At 31.9% G+C, this 21,268-nt stretch overlaps 1 protein-coding gene across 1 annotated transcript; it reads left to right on the top strand.

Annotated features, from left to right (window-relative positions):
- Nucleotides 1-10,543: 10,543 nt before the first annotated feature.
- LOC134710248 (uncharacterized) lies at nucleotides 10,544-18,126 on the top strand. Its single transcript, XM_063570524.1, has 8 exons — nucleotides 10,544-10,731; nucleotides 12,473-12,563; nucleotides 13,108-13,297; nucleotides 13,924-14,024; nucleotides 15,171-15,338; nucleotides 16,194-16,325; nucleotides 16,591-16,725; nucleotides 17,725-18,126. Exons 1-8 carry the CDS (start codon nucleotides 10,625-10,627, stop codon nucleotides 17,848-17,850), a joined length of 1,050 nt encoding a protein of 349 aa, XP_063426594.1. The 5' UTR covers nucleotides 10,544-10,624; the 3' UTR covers nucleotides 17,851-18,126.
- Nucleotides 18,127-21,268: the final 3,142 nt, after the last annotated feature.

The raw sequence follows: 21,268 nt of genomic DNA, 5'->3' as shown, positions 1-21,268 counted from the left end.
TGTTGTTTAAATGTTTATTCATAAAGAATATAAAAGTGAATAGATGTGATATGAAAAAACTATCCTTAAAAGTTAAAATGGGGTTAAATTTTAAGGATTATGTAGTTCATATGCCTGTTTACTTCGTACAATAAAAACCTCAGCATTTTTTTATCACAAAAATAATCACCCTTTTCATAAGAACTTTGGTGGACAAGTGTTCTAATTTGTTCTACTACTGTGTAGCAAGCATGTCAACACTTAACATTATGAGTTTGATACCAGTAATAGCCTATTTTCATATTACCCACTTTTGACTCCAGATTATATAATTTTCAACAGGTAACTTTTTCTGTGATTGTACATCTTAGTACTTGGTCAAATAAGAGCAACCAAAATAAGTAAAATCAAACATATGATAGGTGTAATTTGAGGGGGAAGTTTTACTGTATTCCGATGATTTGTTGTGTAAAGAAAATGATAATCAGTTAATTTTTCCCAAAAATTGTACTGAATGAAAGGTTGGTTTAAATTCTTGGGCTTGCTCTTACCTGACTTGGTACCAGGATCCCAACCACAGAAAAGGCAACCAGTCGAAATTATATAACCCAGAGTCAATAGTCTATTAACAGGTGCCTTTGACTCCTAAAACAGTAGGTATACTATAAAAAAGCCTGTACCAAGTCAGGAATATGACAGTTCTTGTCCATTCGTTTTTGATGCGTTTTGTTTTTTGATTTTGCCATGTGATTATGGACTTTCCAAATTGATTTTCCTCTGAGTTCAGTATTTTTGTGATTTTACTTTTTATGATACATCAATCTATGGTAGACATATATTGAGTGATTAACCGTTTTGTGTTTTAACTCAGCTCTGATTGTCAATTGTGTTGCTGTCAGTTTTTATTGGTGGTGGAAGCTGGAAAGAACAATGACCTTCAGCAGGAAAACTGAAAATCTAAAAGGATCTAATAATTTAGCAAAATCTATCTGAGGTCAACTTTGCCTAAGGGAGTCTAAACCTTAGTGTCCTAATCATTTATAAATTTATAAACAGACAATTTTCGTTTGACAGAACGTTTGTGGTTCTGTTGTGCTGTTCTTGTGTGCGGTCGTTACATCATTTTATTCTGGTATCACCTAATTTGAACAAAGGTATACAGAAAAACATATTAATTTACATAACATTGCATTGAACATTTATTGAGGAACCAAGGTTGTTTTACCGTTTTTATTCTGTGGTTAGAATGTCGAAATGTACTATTGTATTGTTTCTTTGTGTATTTCTCTGTCCTGAATGTTCTTAAAATTGAGAAAGGAAATTTATTTGTACTGTATTCCTGTAAAGTAATGTTGTCATTTCAGTGTTAAAACGAGGTTCAATGTTTTTCTTTAAATCTCCTGTACCAAGTCAGGTTTATGGCAGTTGTTACTTGATAGTTTGTTTCTGTGTGTTGCATTGTTATTTGTTTTTTGTTGCACCTCAGTGTTTCTGTTGTTTCGTTGTTTTCCACTTTGGTATAGTTGATGTGTTTTCTTTGGTTGTAGTTTGTAACCTGGATTTGTTTTCTCGATTTATCGACTTTTGAACAGCGGTATACTACTGTTGCCTTTATTTCGAAAGATTTGTTATAAATTATGTCTAGGATGAATTAAGCATTGACTACTGAGCTGTTTCCCTCTCTTTTGTGTATAGTAAACATTTCAGATTGTCAATTTTTAGTTATTTAACTTTAATTTAATAGAATTTTCACAAAGAAATAAACCTCCCACGATTATCTTTATGAATGTCAAGCTTTCATATCATTAACCAGATTGATACAGATGCAAAACAGTTCCATTATGTTGTGTACATGGATGTACATCAGAGCATGCACTGTTTTGGATACATACATTGGATCAGTTATATTGGTTCAGAACACACATTTTAATCATAATTACACCTTATATAAGAATGCCAGCTTTTGATTGGCTGATAGCCAGTGTATTTTTCGCATATTCTAATATTTTTTCCTTATTTCAAACGAATCTGCCTGTTTTTCACCACTGCCGGTGAATATGCCTCAAATACCATGGTATTTGCCATTTTGGATATTCCTTTTTTACCCTCGCGAGCATCTTCCCATTTTTTTCCCGGATATGACGTTATATAAAGACAGCGCGAACGCGTAAATGTACCTGTATAGTTCCCGCGGTATATTTTATGACAGTACTTGTCCTCAAATAAATATTTTCTTTTCCTAGTACAGAGAGTTTAAATTAAAATGTATTCGGTGTAATTAAACAGATTTATCATGTTATGGAGGGGTATTTGCAAAAAATACAAGTCTTGGGACAAAATTTCCTTGCCTAGCGGCTCGGGAAATTTACGTCCCTCGACTTGTATTTTTCGCAAATACCCCTCCATAACATGATATATCTGTTCAAAATGCAAGCGTGTTCATTGTTTGGATACATACACTGGTTCTAAATGCATGCATCAATACATTCATTGGATAAAAATATTTAAATTAGATTAGAATACATTTAACTGATCCACACGCATACATTTGGTCAGAATACGTTCATAAAATCAAAGTATGTACATTGGGTCATAAATAAAGGCAACAGCAGTATACTACTGTTCGAAATTCATAAATCGATTGAGGAAAAAACAAATTTGTGCCACAAACCAAACTCCGAGGGAAACACAAATATAAATATATTAAATATAAGAGGAACACTAAAATGCAACACACACAGAAACTAACTATAATATAACAATGGCCAGTTTACTGACTTGATACAGGAACATTTACGAAAAAACAGTGGTTTGAACCTGGTTGTGTGACTAGCCAGACTTCCCGCTTTTAAGGCAATGTTAAATATAACCTACAAATGACAACATTACATGGCAGGGCTACAATACAAATAAATGGGAGAACATACAGGACAGAGAAACACAAAAATAATAGCTATCAAAAGGTACCAGGTTTATAATTTAATACCCCATACGCGCGTCTCTTACACACAAGACCCACCACTCATATATATAAAAAAAAAAAAGTTGAAAGCCAAAACAAGTACAAAGGTAAAGAGTATTGAGGACCATAATTCATCCATTGAATCAGAATACATTCAGGAACAAAATACATATAGAATCAGAATACGTTTACTAATTCCAAATCAAATAATATTGATGCAGAATATATAAAACATATGCACATGCATTGTTTCAGAATGCCGCAAACATTGAATCAAGTAATGAAAACTAGTTTAACCTCCTTTATTGCTATTATAGGCTTTACAAATTTATATAGCCTAAAAAGTGAAACAATTTCTTCATCGATTTTTGTCAAGAATTTTGAAAGAAAAATACAATTAAAATTCCTTGCTTTTTGAATAGTGTAATAAAGGCAACAGTAGTAGACATAAAGCTGGTGGTTGAGATGTTTATATAAAGAAGACATTTCTTTGGCATGTCTGTTAACTAGTTCAGAATATTGGATAGTATACTTCTTAGATAAGCATAGTTAGAACTATAAAAAAAATAGTATCTGTAAGTTGTGACAAAATTGACCTCGTGTAGCTCTTCAACAGTTTAGGTCTTTTACATCCTTGACTTTGAAATATTCAGCTTTGAGAGTTCCTGATGAAGATAAATCAAGAAAAGTGCTTAGTTTGCATAAAAATAAAGTGTTATTTTTTTTGTGACAAAAGTACATGTGAAAATTTAAAAGTACAACATTTTATAATCTCAGTAGGCATAATGCAAGACTGGAATCTAATTGAAACTGACATTTTAAGAAGTTAATTGACTTACATTTTAGGCAAGATGATAGAAAATAACTTAATTCAATTAACATTACTCTTTCTGAAACACTAACACAATTAAATCTCTATGTTAACCGACATTAATAAGACTTATTTTATTATTTTAAAAACCCTGATAGAGTGCATAGCTGTCAAGGTACCACATTATAATATCATTCAATTAAATTTGTTCTTTTTGAAAGACTTTTATCAATTAAATCAGTCACGTTTTAATCCAGAAAAAAAAACATATGAAAAGTAGAAATTTCAATCTATTTTAGTTTAAATGAAACCATATGAAGTAAAGAAAATATCTGTTTTTATTTTATTTCCAATTATGATTTTCACAGGTTTCAAGTCTAATGGGATAAAACAGAAAAATTGATTTAAAGTAAAAATATATCTACAGGTTTCTGTTGTACTTGTGAAATTGAAATTGAAGAAATGTTCTGCAAAATATATTTTGTCAGAATTTCTATATGTAAATCTTAATTGCATTTGATTTAAGTTCTTATATATTTTTATTTTAAGATTTCATAATTAATTGAAATCTCTCAAGTGTTGATGAAAACAAATTACAAAAACATGGAACAATTTATTTGAATATACTATGATATTCATTTAGTTGATTTGTTTCTTGCATGGTTTCTGTCAAATCAAATTTCCATAGTACTAAATCTAATTTCACCATCCCACTATAATGTCATGCTAGTACAAACGCATGGCTCAGATGTGATCAGGACTTTTAGTTCATCTGCAATGACATTGTCAGAGAAGTGATATAAATACACTGTTTCTAGATATATAATAATATTAGAGGCTCTTGACTTGGGACATGTTTATGAGATCTTACCCCCCCTAATAACTCTAGCCAATGTAGATAAGTAAACATATAACAATAAGCACATTAAAATTCAGTTCAAGAGAAGTCCGAGTCTGATGTCAAGATTTATCAAAAGAAAATAAACAAAATGGCCATTATACATAAATAACAACAGACTACTAGCAGTTAACTGACATGCCAGCTCCAGAGTTCAATTAAACTGATTGAAATATAGTGTCTTCATCATATGAATATCAAGCATAATCCCTCCCGTTAGGGGTTTTGTATCATACCATCATAGCATATTCATTTTGATGCACAGTATACCCTTTTAGAAAAATTATTTTTCCTAGGATAAAAACTTGGAAAGGCAAAAATAACATTCAATAACAAGAATGTGTCCATAGTACACGAATGTCCCACTCGCATTTTCTATGTTTAGTGTGCCTTAAATTTGGGATAAAACTGTAATTTGGCATTACAATTAGAAAGATCATATGAAAGGGAACATCTATATTAAGCTTCAAGTTGATTGGACTTCAACTTCATCAAAAACTACCTTGACCAAAATCTTTAACCTGAAGCGGGACAGACGGACGAACGAAGGGACGCACAGACCAGAAATCATAATGCCCCATACTATCGTAGGTGGGACATACAAATGGGTGTAAAGTGGCTATGGAATACCTTCTCATGAAAGTATAACTAAAATAGAAAATACTGTTCAAATCAAAGGCTATCAATCAACGCAACAAGTGAAAAACAGTCGCCATTTTCCTGACTTGGAACAGACATTTTCCTGACTTGGAACAGACATTTACATGGGGGAAAAAAACATTGTGCGTTAAACATAATTTTGCAGCTAGCAAAATTTTAACAAATTCAAAATAAATTAGATTTTTTTTTCTTCAAGTTAACCAATGGCAATTGCAAACGGTTACTATTATTATACGTTTCATCAGTGTGATCATTATTTCGCCCATTGTCTGTGAAATTTTTAAAATCCATATCTTACACCAAGCTTATAGCACTTCTTATTCTGTAGTAAGGTTGTGCATCCCATGTTTGGTTTCTGCATTTTATGTTTCTTATTATTGATATATGAGTACTGAAGGATTACAATTTTGCGATGTCACTATAACTGGTGTTGAGATGTCGGTTAGTTCATGCTGAACTTGGTCGAATCTAAGGACAATATATCAGTAAAATATTTCTGATAATTGACAGATTCATGATAAAAAGTAAGAAAAATCCTTGCTTCTGCATGGATTCATATTGTATTTTTCCTTGTTCATTCATTCAAACCATTACCAACAGCCATCTGGTCAGTAGTATACCAGATAATCCTAAAAATTATAGTAAGATCATCATCTGGAGCACCTGAGTAAATAAATATTTTATATCGCCTTACTGTTAGTACTTACTATTCTTTTGGTGATTGTTTTCTTTTACTCTGTGTTACAGTCAGTTAAATGATGATCAATAAACATACAGTTTAAATTTAGACATGAGTAAATTGTCGATGTTCAGATCTCGAATATCGAGTTAGGAGAGAAAAATCTTGACAAACGTAATCGGAATTAATATCATGAATTCTAGTGTCTAAGGATCTTAGACAGCAAAAACATGTAACTAGTGAGTTCAGATATTGACACATATAAGGGACCGGTCAAAATTTCTTGATGCATGGGACCGGTGCAAAAAGAAAATTGTCTGAAATAATTCTCTTGATCCCATGGCTACTGACAGAATAAAAATATGCTTGTCCCATGCACTTTACCTAGTAAAAAAGTGTGTGTCCCATGTTAAAGCACAAAAACATGATCAAAGTTGTGGATACATTTCATGCTACAATGTATTTGGATAGCTGAAAAATAATGCTACTATGTGTGAACTGTATCTATTTTGCTATTAGGGACCGGTCAAAATTTCTTGATGCATGGGACCGGTGCAAAAAGAAAATTGTCTGAAATAATTCTCTTGATCCCATGGCTACTGACAGAATAAAAATATGCTTGTCCCATGCACTTTACCTAGTAAAAAAGTGTGTGTCCCATGTTAAAGCACAAAAACATGATCAAAGTTGTGGATACATTTCATGCTACAATGTATTTGGATAGCTGAAAAATAATGCTACTATGTGTGAACTGTATCTATTTTGCTATTATAAAGTAAACAAAACAATACATAAGCATATGTTATTGTCAACACAGGAGCCCAAACAGATGACAATATGTTATTGATTATAATAAATGATACATGCAATATTAAACAATTAACATGTATGAAGTGTATGGTAGAATACATTTTTTCAAAAAAATTGCAGCTTAATTTAGAATCTAACTATTCTAAATTAACAGTGGGTAGGTAAATTTTCCAAAAAAAAAAAAAATTACAAAAATATGATTTTTTTTTCTGCTTAGAATAAAACAATCCCCATTATTTGAATAGTCATACCAGAAGAAGTGAACATCTCGAGACAGTTAAATTTTCAAATTTAAAACGAGAGGAATGTGAAAATAACATCAAAATTAATGAAGTGAACATCTCCAACTTCCACTTACAACAATATTGTATTTTAAACATTTTTTAAAAGTGGAAAAAAGTAAAATTTACTATCTCAACATATATGCAGCTTGAGTGATTATATATTTATATCTGGGCTATTCAGAGCTTATTGGGTGTGGGTTCCAGATTTGTTGTGACCTTTGAATGAATATTCGATCATTTCTTTTGGTAGTATGCTACTGTATTTGTTAAATTTCCACAAACATTCTTTTTCTACAGCCAGTATGTATTATAAAAAAAAAAGAGTTTTCATTCTACAATGTCTGTTGAATTTGCATAATCATGATAATAACATTTATGATTAAGGTAGTTCAGGGGGTCATCACTGAACATCATTTCTGAGCATGTTAGATTTTTGTTTTATTTAAGGAATCATGGTCTACATGTACAAAATAAAACAGAAACATTAAAACAATTCATTATGTTTAATTATAGTTGAAGTAGCACTTTTAATTGATTGGCCATTTTCAAAATTTCTGTTTCAATCCAAGGGAGATAATTTGTATACAAAGTACATGGAAATCACACATTTTGTCAATTTTCTTAAAAGTATGGCTGGTTTATACACCACATTTCTTTTTATTGAAACTTCTAAAGCATATGAAATGGAGATTTTTTTTCATATACAGACATTGTTTCAAAAAGTTCATGTCCCATGCTTGCCAATAATGAAAAAAACATTGAGTCCCATTCCTGTAAACACTGCAAAAAGTGCTTGTCCCATTACAGTTTGCACCGGTCCCATGCATCAAGAAATTTTGACCGGTCCCTAATATGTCATTTAATTCATAATGATCACTGTAAATAGTTATCAAACGTGCCAGGATTACAATTTAGTAAGCCAGACGAGCGATTCGTCTACATAAGACTCATCAGTGACGCTCATATCAAAAGATTTATAAAACCAAACAAGTACAAAGTTGAAGAGCATTGAGGATCCAAAATTCCAAAAAGTTGTGTCAAATACGGCTAAGGTAATCTATGCCTGGGATAAGAAAATCCGTAAAACTTGAGAGTTTGTATTCTAGTCAGTCTTCCTCATAAGAACTTGGGCAGATTTGAATGCAGAGCACACCCTTTTAATGAAGTCCTTGTAGTCTGAACATAAAAAGTAATATCACAAAAAAAATGAACTCCGAGGAAAATTCCAAAAGGCAAGTCCCTAATTTAATAATGTAATCGTGGTTGTAACGCGTCTTCTGATTGGCTGACGTTATTTTGGTATCAGCCCAATTAAGTCATGTGACCGTGACGTCATCAACGTTTTTTCATGGTTTTCTACGGTTTAAAATGAAATTTATAATTAAATTATAAGAAATGACTGTAATATTTTTTTCTGTCTATTCGAAATTACACAAAAAATGTGGTGCACACTGTTAAATAACAAAATCAAAAGCTCAAATACACCAAACGAATGGATAGTAACAACTGTCATATTCCTGACTTGGTACAAGTATTTTTTTAGGAAGAAAATGGTGGATTAAACCTGGTTTAAAAGCTAGCTAAATCTCTCGTTTGTATGACAGCCGCATTAAATTCCAGTATATTGACATCAAATATGTGCATTGAACACCCATTTTTGGATTCGGCTGTTGACTGTTCTATGGTTGGTTTGTTGTCTCTTTGACACATTCCCTATTTCCATTTGCAATTTTATATCATAAGTAAAAATATATTTAAAAAAATAGGGATACAGCAGTCAACATCGTGTTATAATCTTGATCACTATAATCTACATAATAAAGGCAACAGATGTATACAGCTGTTTGAAAGTCATAAATCGATTGAGAGAAAACAAATCCCGGTTACAAACTGAAAGTGATTGAAACACATCAAATATAGGAGGAAAACAACGAAACAACAGAAATAGTTAAGTGCAACAAGAACCCAAACGACAATGCAAACCACACAGAAACGAAGTAAAGATAACAATGGCCATTTTCTTGACTTGGTACAGGTGTAATACCACCATTGATTTTCCCCTATTAGTCTTTGTTAAATTTGCACTTTTCAAAAAATTGTGTAGAATTTATCTTTGTTTCAAATAAAGAAATACTTGGCATGAGTAAAGTTTTATCCTGTCCAGTTCTATAGAAAAAGTTTCACATAACATTTCATTGCATATAAGAAAATAACCATCATTGGAAGTTAACCAATCAAATTTCTCCCCTTATTCTATCTGTGTACAAGGTTTAGTCACCATGTAACCTCAATATTACAAAATTTTCTATAGAAATCACAAATAAAAAATAATGGTGTTTTGAAATACCCAAGACATATGTTTATGACTCAGAAATAGTTTTACTGCAATAAAATGTAGGATTAATTACCTACAACGGTCAAATTCAAGGGAATAATTTTTTAGACCTACTTTCGTATGCAACCGGATGTGGCGTACCATGATTTGGTGGTATTACACCTACAGGAAAATTTAAGAAAAAATAAGTTGTGTTGAACCTGGTTTTGTGGCTAGCCAAACCTCCTGCTTTCATGGCAATGTTAAATATAACACTTGAATGACAACATCACACGACATGACTATAATACAAATAAATGAAAAAAACATTCAGGATAAAGAAATACAAAAATTAACAATACAATAGAACATAACGACATGCTAAAGATTATTAAATGTACCAGGCTGATTATGTAATACGCCAGACGCGTTTTTTGTCTACATAAGACTCATCAGTGCACTCATGTCAAAATAGTAAAAAACGTCACACACAGATAAGGGACATTGGTGACCAAAAAATTCGAAAATTGTTATGCCAAACACGGCTAAGGTTATCTGTCTGGGACAAGAAATTTCTTATTATTTAGAATTTCATATTTTTGTAAACAGTAAATTTATAAAAAAATAACCAAATAATTGATATCAATGTCAACACAGAATAAAAACGAACACGTAAAACAACCTATAGGTCAGCAGACAAAAAACAGCACACGCAAAAGTGACGTCTCAGGTAAATTTCTCAGTAAAAAAAATCAATAAATAGGATATAATTCCGGGTGCGGGAGTTTATCGCTGCATTGAAGACCCATTGGTGACCTTCCTATCTACCTGTATAACAATTTTGCCTTTAGGAGGCATTCCCATATGGTTGAATCTATAAAAAAAACCAGCTGACATTATGCCTAATAAATAATTTAAAAAAAGGGGGAATATTAACACATGCCTGATTTTATAATTTTATAACTGATTGTCTTGTGCCATCCACACAGGTCTGTGTCCACACTTGCTGAGATGCAAGATTTTTTTTTTTAAAGAAGCGGAAATATTTACCAATCAATTCTATAATTAATAAAGTTTAAATTAGTTTTCTTCTTTTTTTTAATTCTGTAAATAAGTGTAATGTGCTATTCTTTCGTTAGAGTTACCCTTCTGTAGGAGAAGAATACGATAAGGCGGAAAAAAGTTCGTCCTAAATTTTAGAGTGATCTCCCATTACATGGAGCAAATATGAAGCTGAAGAATGACAGAGATATGGGAAATTTTGATCTGAAGCAGATCTTCTCCTTCCAAACAACATATGGCTTTAATGCTTTATGTGTTGGAACAATTTTTAGGTAAACACTTACTTATTATCTTATTTTAAGGGAAGAATGAAGACTGCAGTGCTGAAAGTAATGGTCATCTGTTTACTGATTTATAGCAAATTCTCAGTTTATGTTGTAACCAATTTTATCAGTACAATACCTATTACCTGAAGGGTGCATCACAAATATATATCACTCAACTTGCTTTATATTTTCTTCTTCTGTAATTTCTGTATCAACAGGGAAAATAGCACATCAATGCATCTAAACATGCTAAATGCTTAATTTTAACACAATATATTATAAATTTAAACCTCACTGTATGTCCTGGATCTAATCCAAATAATTATGAATTTATGACGTCTTGGAAGGCTTTTTTTTCTGTGATTTCACAGATTTTTTTTTAAATAGCTATTAAAAGGTCTTAATTATTTGGAATATCCTCAGCCCTGAAAGGGGAGGGGAAGGAATTTTATTGGGACTCGGGGATCATGAGTATTTTTAATCATTGGACCTCAGGATTTGTTCCTTCGGACCTGGAATTCTTTTTTATCGAATTTTGGGATGGCAGGATTTATTTTTTATTAAATTCTGGATCTCAGGATTTCAGGACACAGGCACTTGTCTCAATTTTTTCCCCTATATACCTTATATAACACAAGGTACTTATCTATTTTTTTTGAAAAATGACACCCAGTCCTGAATTCCTGTTATTTTTTTATTTCTCGGTTGTCAAACCTACTTAAACTTAATATGCTGTAAATCTAAATTGATTTATCTACACAATGGTATATGACACGACTATCATTGTTGACGGGATCATTAGTAGCATACTGATAGGACCATCCCAAACATTTTACATTTTACCATCTTGTTTGGTTTTAACAATTTGTGAAGCAAAAAGTGCACCTAAAATCCATGAAAGCTTCAGTTTTCAAAATCACAAAATACATTTTACTAAAGAGTATCTAGGTCCAGCCTTGCTTTAAAACTTGAGAAGGAAAGGTTTGGATGTAGGTTTTGAAGTAAATGATCATTGTTTAAGGTAATTAGCTAAAGGTTATGATACTAATGATGACTGTTACTTTTTATTTGATATAAGGCCTTAAAACTTTCCCAGTCAGTCTTGCATAGGGTTGTCTGTACTCAGAATATAGTTTGTGGGGTAAACATCCATGTGGTATTGTTGTAATGAATCTTAATTTGATTTTATAATTTTTTAACAAGGCTAAATCAAGGATTTGTATAGTAAGATCTTACTATACAAATCCTTGGTTATACAATGTATGTATCAATCACTTTATGTAATATGTTCACAGAATTCTTTCCCCATTATTCCTAATGAAATAAACTGAACAGGGAAGTGAAAATGAAAATCATGCAATACTTGTTATTAACTCATTCTGTTTCAAAAGTAACTTTATAAAAACAAGGAAGTGAAAATGAATATCATGCCAACATTTTTATAAACTTATTCAGTTTAATAAGAAATTAGGCTGTAAAACCATTCCTAGTTTAATTTACTTTAGTACAGTCTGAAACAAATTATTTTCCAATTTCTAGAAGACCAATATTCTGACATTTTTTACATTGTATGTGTTTCTACACCAAAATTTGCCAATTCTTACTAGTACATAATTTTACTATGTCTTGGGCTTTGAACCAAAGGGTTACAATGCAGAATGTTAGTAGTGCCAACAAAATGCAACTACTCGATATGTCATATATTTCTAAAACAAAGTAAAAATTACTGTTGTTGTTATTTTTTTAGACAGAGTGGATTGAATCTTATAATTGGCGGAGAGGATGGTATAATCAGAATATTTGACTTGGGAAAAGAAAAAGAATTTAAAAATACACAGGTACGGTACATACAATGTATCACTGAGAAAGCTTGAATTATTTCAAGGACATTTGTTTTATAGGAATAATTAATTTTCATGGATTCAATAGAATAAATGTAGGCATGGGGCTAAAAAATCAATGAAAAAATGGTCATAGTTCTTGAAATTAGAAATCTGTTATTATCTAGAAGGGCATGAATTAATATGGTAGATTATAAGGCACATTCATTTATAATTGACATGTTGGTTTCATGATGTTACTAATAATAGGGCCCTGATATTGTGAGCTACTCATGTAATACTTTAAGGTCATTATTCTTGGTGGTATAAATTCAATTTAAAAGTATTTGAAAGAAAAATCAGTATGTGGTTTATAAAAGTAACAGTTTTCAGGCTAAACTTTTATTTACGGAACAAACAAAAGCTTGACAAATATTACCTTAAAATTATACTTATCAATACCATATCCTTTTTATATGTGATAAAACATTGGATGTTCTGTTAAAAGCTGAATCTCTAAAAATAAGATGACACAAAAATTAATATGTTTACAGCTTTTCAGGTTATCATGGAAACCAAAAGTGGGCCGATACAATGTATGTCAGTGCAGGACGTTACAAAATTTTATCATAATGACCTAATAGTTGCTGACTCCACTGGAATGATGACCATCTTCTGTAATCAACAAATACTGTGTCGACAGAGTGTGTCTGATTCCTGTATCAATTGTGTTCAGACACAAACTAATGCAAGTAAGTAAGCTTTCATTGTATTCAGTCAACATGTTTGTTATGCAAAAGTTAGTTCTGATTTTCCTCATCCCTATGATTAGAGATAGAACTTTGGGTTCCAAGCTTAAAGTAATCAATAAAATTGAGAATGGAAATGGGGAATGTGTCAAAGAGACAACATCCGGACCAAATAAAAAAACAACAGCAGAAGGTCACCAACAGGTCTTCAATGTAGCGAGAAATTCCTGCACCCAGAGGCGTCCTTCAGCTGGCCCCTAAACAAATATATACTTGTTCAGTGATAATGAACGCCATACTAATTTCCAAATTGTACACAAGAAACTAAAATAAAAATTATACAAGACTAACATAGGCCAGAGGCTCCTAACTTGGGACAGGCGCAAAAATGCGGCGGGGTTAAACATGTTTGTGAGATCTCAACCCTCCCCCTATACCTCTAACCGATGTAGAAAAGTAAACACATAACAATACGCACATTAAAATTCAGTTCAAGAGAAGTCCGAGTCTGAGTTTTGTTCAATAGTCATGTGTATTTAGATATATACAATGTATCACCATGATTTGATATTACATTTTCTTGTGTAACCCAAAATATGTATTCCTCATAAATATATATATATTTTCAGTGAATAACTTGGAGATTGTTATGAGTAATGACTCTGGTGAGATATTTGGTGTACTACCATCTAAAGAACTATGGAGAATTAATATCAATGATGCAAGCAAAGTATGTATTGACTATTGAAAAATGACAGAGAAAAAATATTTTCAAATTTGAGGATTTATTTTTTTATTTCTAACAATTGCAACATATACATGAAATACATACAATATAATACATATAAGATAAATACAATGTATTTTTTATAAATAAGTCTAAATTTGTGGATTACCACCAAAGAACATTTCTAGAAATTTATAAATACAAATGATTCAACTTAGCACAGCTGATTCAGAAGATATTGTGCGCACATACATCAGTATTATTGCGATTGTTTATCGATCAACCCTAGATTATGGTTATTGATAAATTTTCGATGTCTTGTATGCAGACATTTTTAAGTTTTCTTTAATTCACAAAAATTGGTACTCTTGAAAACAAATGAATCCACTGTATATACATGTAGTAAAGCTCAGGGAGAAGTAAATAGTGTATTGCCATCAAAGGACTAAAGGTGATTTCTAACAACTAAAGAAAATATGTCACTACTTTTTAAAGTGCCAGTCTTTGTAAGAATCAGGCAATTTAGGTAAAAATCAAAACATGATCAGAAAAAACCCACTGAGCTTATCATGCTATTTAATACTAACCATCACCCTGAGTTAAAAAATATTAGTCTTCCGTTTGTGTGTGTCTGGTAATATCAAATAACTCGGTTAGAAAATTGGTTAGAATGATAGCAAATTACAGAGTTATCTCCCCTTATTCGTTAATTTCTAGTGCATTTCAACCAAATTGTATCTTCTATTACCAGAACAAAAAACGAAAATGAATGTTATTTTTGTGCATAACTACATATTATGAACTGAAATCAATGTCACATTGGGTGGGGTTTTTTGGTCATGTTTTTACCACTGCCTGATTCTTAGGTAGACTAGCACTTAACATGACTCAAGGATAATTTATCTCAAGAGTAAGACATTCATTGCCTACAAGGTAGAAAAGCAGTCTATTGCACTTCTAAAGCAAATTGACTTATCTGACCACTGACTTTAAATATCAGTACCAAGATTGATTTGGGTATCTGCAGATATGTAATAAGATGTTACATGTTTATTAATGTTTTTTTTCAATTATCAGTAACAATTGACACATATATACATGTAGATTTAAAGCAGTTTACATATTCTTATAAAATAATGTCTTTTTTAGGACCAAGTAGTAAAATCTTCAATAACCTGTTTATTAGCAGTAGATTTACCAGATCTTCGTGGGAAAATGACCAGTTATATTCTAGCAGCAGACAGCTCTTGTAATCTCAGTGTCATACACCAAGGCCTGATTGTGTCAAGTGTAAAAACACCCTCTGTAGTAACTGCGGTAAGTTTATACAGAACTATGAAGATATACCTTACTTTAGGTCTCTGTTACCTGTTTAAAAGTTCTTGTATCAGACTATGAATAAGTATAGCTTCTACCACTGCATCCAGTGTGATATGGTATTTATCTGCTTAAGACAGTTAAATTTTGAAATTAAGAATCAAGACTTGCTGAGTGTTTTAAATATTTAACATTTTATTGTCGAGAGTGGAAATACATGTATATCATATTGCACGAGATTTGATTGTAGAATCTGTTTCTCTAATGATTTTTAGTTGATATGCAGATAATCAAAATCCTTCTTTTGAGTGGTAAACTTCATGTGTTTTTTCTATGTGTCTGTATCAGGCAAAGTCACCATTTTTATGAAGTCACAATAAAAATAATCAACCTGTCTTGAAAAAGATAAATTAGGTAACAATTAGAGACAAGAAATTATTGGCAATTTGTATATTTTCCCTTTGATCTTACTGCCAAATATTTTTCTATATCATGTATGGGACCTGTAAATGTACTTATAATTATAAGACTGCTTCATCTAACAATGCAGCAATTTCACACCTTCATGTCAATGTATCAATGAAATGCACAAGACTTCATTCATACATCTGTTTAACGCCAAGCTGTCAGCTTGTGGCTGCTATATAGTGTCTGTGCAATAACTTAAAAACACTTTGCAAAATCTTTTCAAATTTAGAAATAAAGGTCACAAGAACTCTTCAAAGACAAACAGTAATGGAAAAAAAAAATTATGTCCTGCTTGATAGAATTAAAAAAGCTTTAAGTCCTTTAAAAGTTCATAGAAAAGCTTATACTCTCTAAACATTATTCAATGTATTATAATATTTTTTTCAGATGTGTGCTGGTAAATTTGTAGATCCCTCAAAATTGTCATTGTTACCTCCTTCCATGGGTGGATCTCCTGATAGTCACCAGGTGGCACTTGGAACAGAATCTGGAGCTATCTATATCTTCTGCAATTTCAGTGTTAGTATAAGACAGTAGAGTACAATATATTAACCATTGGGGATCAAAAAGTTTGAAATGTCTTTTCTAAAAATATTGAAAGGGCAAATGTGGATAGAAATATGGTAACCTGTAATTCTTTTCTAAAAAAATTGGATCTTGAGATAAGGGGTCATTTTGATCTATCTGATTTATAAATCTAAAAAACCCAGCAAAGTTTGTCAATTCTAAAAAAAAAACATATTTAACACAGCAATTCATTCAATTTGTATTTTCTAAATTACAGGTAACAGAAGAAGAGTATGTAAATACAGGATATACCATAACATTACTGAAGAAGTTAGAATTACCAGAGTATGACAATGATATACTTGTCTGTACTGGACATTTCAATGCTATACATATTTATCTCGATGGAAAGGTAACAACAAAACTATCTAAGTGATACATATTGTTCTGTTTGACGTTGTTTTCAAGAGTGATAGGAGAAGATATGGTTTGAGACTGCAGCAACACCACACTATGTGGTTACAAAAAATTAATGTTTCGTATAATTTTTTTAACATTCAGGCATTGCAATGTCCAAAAATTTCAGGGAATGAGCAAGCCCACTGGTTATTTTATTAAAACAGAGGAATCTTCTTTTATAAGTATGCCTTTGGAGAAAAGGAAAATTGCAAGCCTCAATCTTATAAGAAATATAGAAACACTTACACTGACAAAATAATGGGGAAAGGGTACCAACTAGATTTAGATTAATATATCTTAAATAAAATGAACCTTGTCAATGGCTTATCTATTTATGTCACAATAAATGTGATGTGAGGTCTAGAAATCCTTCATAACTTTTCTCAACTCACTGTGATTTAAAACTTGCCATCAAAGTCAACCTCAAGATGATTCCTATCTATGAATAACTGGGGCTGAAGATACTAAAGGGATATTAACCTCATAAGTTGATGACAAATAGCCAACTCCATGGCAAAAAAAAATATGTATCACTAGATCATCAGTGACTATCATAGGTAAGGCAAACAGCCAGAAAAATTAGGCAACAGCATCATACAAACATATAGCTGTCTTACTATTCTATTTGATAGTCTACATTAATAGCCAGTAATGTAATAGATCTCCAAACAACACACTAAACACAACATAAGACAAACAACATAACATAAAAACTGAAACTGACCAACACTAGCCCCACCCAAAACAAAGATTTTTTGTTGCTGGGACGCTGTTATTGACACATATCTACATGTAATGATGAAAGGAAACTAACTGACTATCAACCATATGCAAAGCCATAAATGACCCTAAACTTTTGCAAGTATATTTTTTGTTCATTTTATTGTGTTGTCAAGTTTACTTTAACTTTTGTTACCATAATAAGTCACTTTGATTGTCTTCTTTTTTACAGAAACTTTGTCACCATGTAACATCAGACTGGGTAAACTGTTTTGATATTATGGACAGGGACGGAAGTAAGGAACTTGTTGTTGGGTGTTTAGACAGATCAATACAAGGATATAAAATAATGATATGAAATCAAGCAGACGTATAAAAATATGAATTCTGTGAAAGTTTTTTCTTCTTGGAGACCATATGAGAACTAATAAAATTTGTAGTTTTCAAGAATATTATTTCATGGCCAATGTTGCCATTGGCATCCTGACAAAGCTGAAGACTATCGAGAAACCATTGTGATTGGATGATACAAGATGTTACCAGAAGACAATAAAATGACACATTGTTTTGTATGCATATGATATGCTCATTGAGTAATGAAGTGATATGGAGAAGTATTTTGCTTTAAACTATAATTATGAGCAAAATATTTATGTTTGTCTTTTAATAAAAAATCATCTGCATTAAATATAGTCGTTTTACAACACACAACTATACAGTAATCATCTAAAGTAAATACCATTTTCATTTTTTAATCAGAATATCACACTGAAAAATATAGTTCATAAGCTTATGTTACAGCTGCCTGGAAAAAATGAAGGGAACAATTTCTGACATATAACTGATGGCTATTATTGTTGAAATCTAAAATGACAAGAATTATCTCCCCTGTACCACCTCTTTTTAAAGTTTAAAGGTAGATTGTTGAAGTTTAACACCACTTTCAGCACTATTAGTTACATGTGGTAGTCAGTTTTCATTGGTGGAGGCAGCCAGAGAGTATCAACGTCCTTCAGCAGGAAAACTGACAATCCTAAACAATTAAGATTTTAGTCAAACATGTGCAGGGTTTGACCTCACAACCTCAGTGCTGACAAGCTGGCTATATATAAGATCAGCTACTAAGACCACTCATCCCTTGGGTTTTTATTTAAGAAATAATTGATGCAAGCTATACTTTATTGTAGTTTTAATATGGGTAGGCATTATATTTGTGATTATTTTGCCCGAGCGATAGTTCATATAATTTTAATTCTGACAAGGACAAGTAAGGTAATTTCTATGTTGGATGCGTATAAGTGTAGATCAATTGTATAGGATCTTCCATGGACCTACCTTCTTGTTTCAGTTAAACAAGCAAACGACCGGCAATGTTATTATTCAGAGGGAGGAGTTTGAACAGCAGCATGAACGGTTGTATCTAGGTCAAATATGTCAATTTCCGATTGCAACACATTACAGTCATAATAAATGAATTGGTAACAAAATGTGCATCATTGAAGAGTTTGGAAGAGTTTTAAGTTAATGAAATATATTAAATGCATGCCACTTTGATAAAATTCCTTATTCTGCAGTAGTAAATGTACACATGTGCCAACAAATTTTATTGGATTTAGAGCATGGGTTTATTCATAAAGCGAAAGAAGCATGTCATAAGTATTAGAATTAATAATTATTAACATCCCACATAATGTCATAATGTATATTCATCAGCTGCAAATGAAGAGTTTAACGATTTGCAGATATTCTGATAAAACTTAAGGTGTAAAGAAAACAAATATTGTAACTAGTGACTTGATTTTTAATCACATTGGTCAAAAGCAGAAAGTTTTTAAATAAGCTTTTATAGCTTACTATGCAGTATGGGTTTTGATCATTGTTGAAGTTCATACAGTCATCTATAGTTGTTAACTTCTACCTCATTTTTGTCTCTGGTGGAGAGCTTACTCATAGGCTATGATACCACATCTTCTTATTTTTATATTTGCATACTCTATTATATTCCTACCATATTTAGTTCAGATTTGCAATGTTGTTGCAGGAGACAGGACAAAGAGTGACAAAAAGGCCTCTGTGATATAAATTTATGGCATTGTATATCCTCCATGACGTTGTTTCAGCATTGTTGTTTTCATTGAAGAAAATTTTAACCAGATGCTCAGCAAGGCACAGCATTATACGTCTGCAGAGTTCAAACCCTGAACAGTTGGGGCAGCTATAGACACAACATTCAAGCTGGATACAGCTCTGAATTTGGATTGTGATTAAATAGTTGACACAGCATAGGTTTCTGACACAGAATGAATGTGGTCTAATGAACTTAACCATTTTTTGAAGAATTTTTGGGCTTTTGAAGAAATTTTCTTTGTAGCCCCCACAAATTCTTATTTATCACTCCCCTCAGAGAGATCCATACACTTAAACACAAGTAATTGAACGAAAACTACAAAAATGCTTATTTGGGCCCCTTTTTTGGCCACATACTTATTGAAACCCCCCTTTGAGCAAGAACCCCAAAACTCAATCCAGCCTTTCCTTTGTAGTAAGAAACCTTGTAGTTTAATTTCAGAGAGATCCATACACTTAAACATAAGTTATTGTCTGTAAACTAGAAAAATGCTTCTGTTTGGCCCTATTTTGGCCCCTCATTCCTACATGTTCAGGGAAATTAACCCCAAACTCAATCCCAGCCTTCCCTTTGATATATTGATCCTTGTGGTACAATGTAAGAGAGATACATACAGTTACACACAAGTTATTGTCCTGAAACTAGAAAAATGCATGTTTTTGGCCCCTTTTTGGCCCTTCATTCCTATACTGTTTACCCCATAACTCTTCAAATAAATTCCAACCAAAGCAATTGAAATACTTATACACAACTTGTTGTCCTGAAACTAGATAAATGCTTGTTTTGGGCCCCTTTGGGCCTATAATTCCAAAACCAATTGGACCCCAAAATCAATCCCAACCTTCCTTATGTGGTTATAAACATTGTGTTAAAATTTTATTGATATCTATTTACTTATACTAAAGTTATTATCTGGAAACCATCCGTCTTCGGACGACGCTGACATAGACAATGTGATACAAATGTACCAATATACGACCAATTTTTTTATAATTTTTGCAGTCATATAAAAACTGAGTGACCAGAATCAAGAAATGTGGAGATGACCTTGGTTTTTTTTTGGCTGGAATATAGAATGTATACACTATTTTGACATAGGGCTTTCCTTCAATATATTCCTCAGGAAAAGACTAGTTTTAACAAGACAAGTAAATACCCATGAACACATTTTATTGAATGATAAACAGATGGATAATTAAGGAAGAAAGCAAAGGAAGGAATAAGTTAGCTATTTATTGATGGCTGTGGAATGCCCAGAGGTTAATGTAATATGCATATTCAAGGTGATAACATCTTAATTAATGAGATGTGAATATACATTTCTTTGTTTTGGACTAACACATCAAGTTGGGTTCTTCTAAAAAGTGCTAGCTCAAAAGGTAAACAATCTGCAGGAAGACATCTCATCATACCCATACAAAATATTCTGATTCCAAGCTGACAAATCTTTGCTCTTACTCCTAAAAACTCATCCTTGATAGAGAAACAGCAAATAAGCCTAGCCGTAAGCCCTTGAGAGGAGGATATCAAGACCACCTAGGCAGTTATAAGCTACTGTTATAAAACAAAGTGACCCAAGAAAAGTGCAAACAATTTGTCACCAGATTAATGATTTATCACCAGTTGCTGTATTTACAAGTTCAACAAA

This window comes from Mytilus trossulus, chromosome 3, assembly GCF_036588685.1.
Source record: "Mytilus trossulus isolate FHL-02 chromosome 3, PNRI_Mtr1.1.1.hap1, whole genome shotgun sequence".
In the NCBI taxonomy this organism is placed as follows: domain Eukaryota; kingdom Metazoa; phylum Mollusca; class Bivalvia; order Mytilida; family Mytilidae; genus Mytilus; species Mytilus trossulus.
This window is presented reverse-complemented; position numbering and strand designations above follow the sequence as displayed.

Excerpts from the sequence above, each read along its gene's own strand:
- LOC134710248 (XM_063570524.1), top strand. The coding sequence starts at position 10,625 with ATGAAGCTGAAGAATGACAGAGATATGGGAAATTTTGATCTGAAGCAG. Across the intron at positions 13,298-13,923 it reads TCAGACACAAACTAATGCAA|TGAATAACTTGGAGATTGTT; the intron begins GTAAGTAAGCTT and ends ATATATTTTCAG. Across the intron at positions 16,326-16,590 it reads ATATCTTCTGCAATTTCAGT|GTAACAGAAGAAGAGTATGT; the intron begins GTTAGTATAAGA and ends TCTAAATTACAG.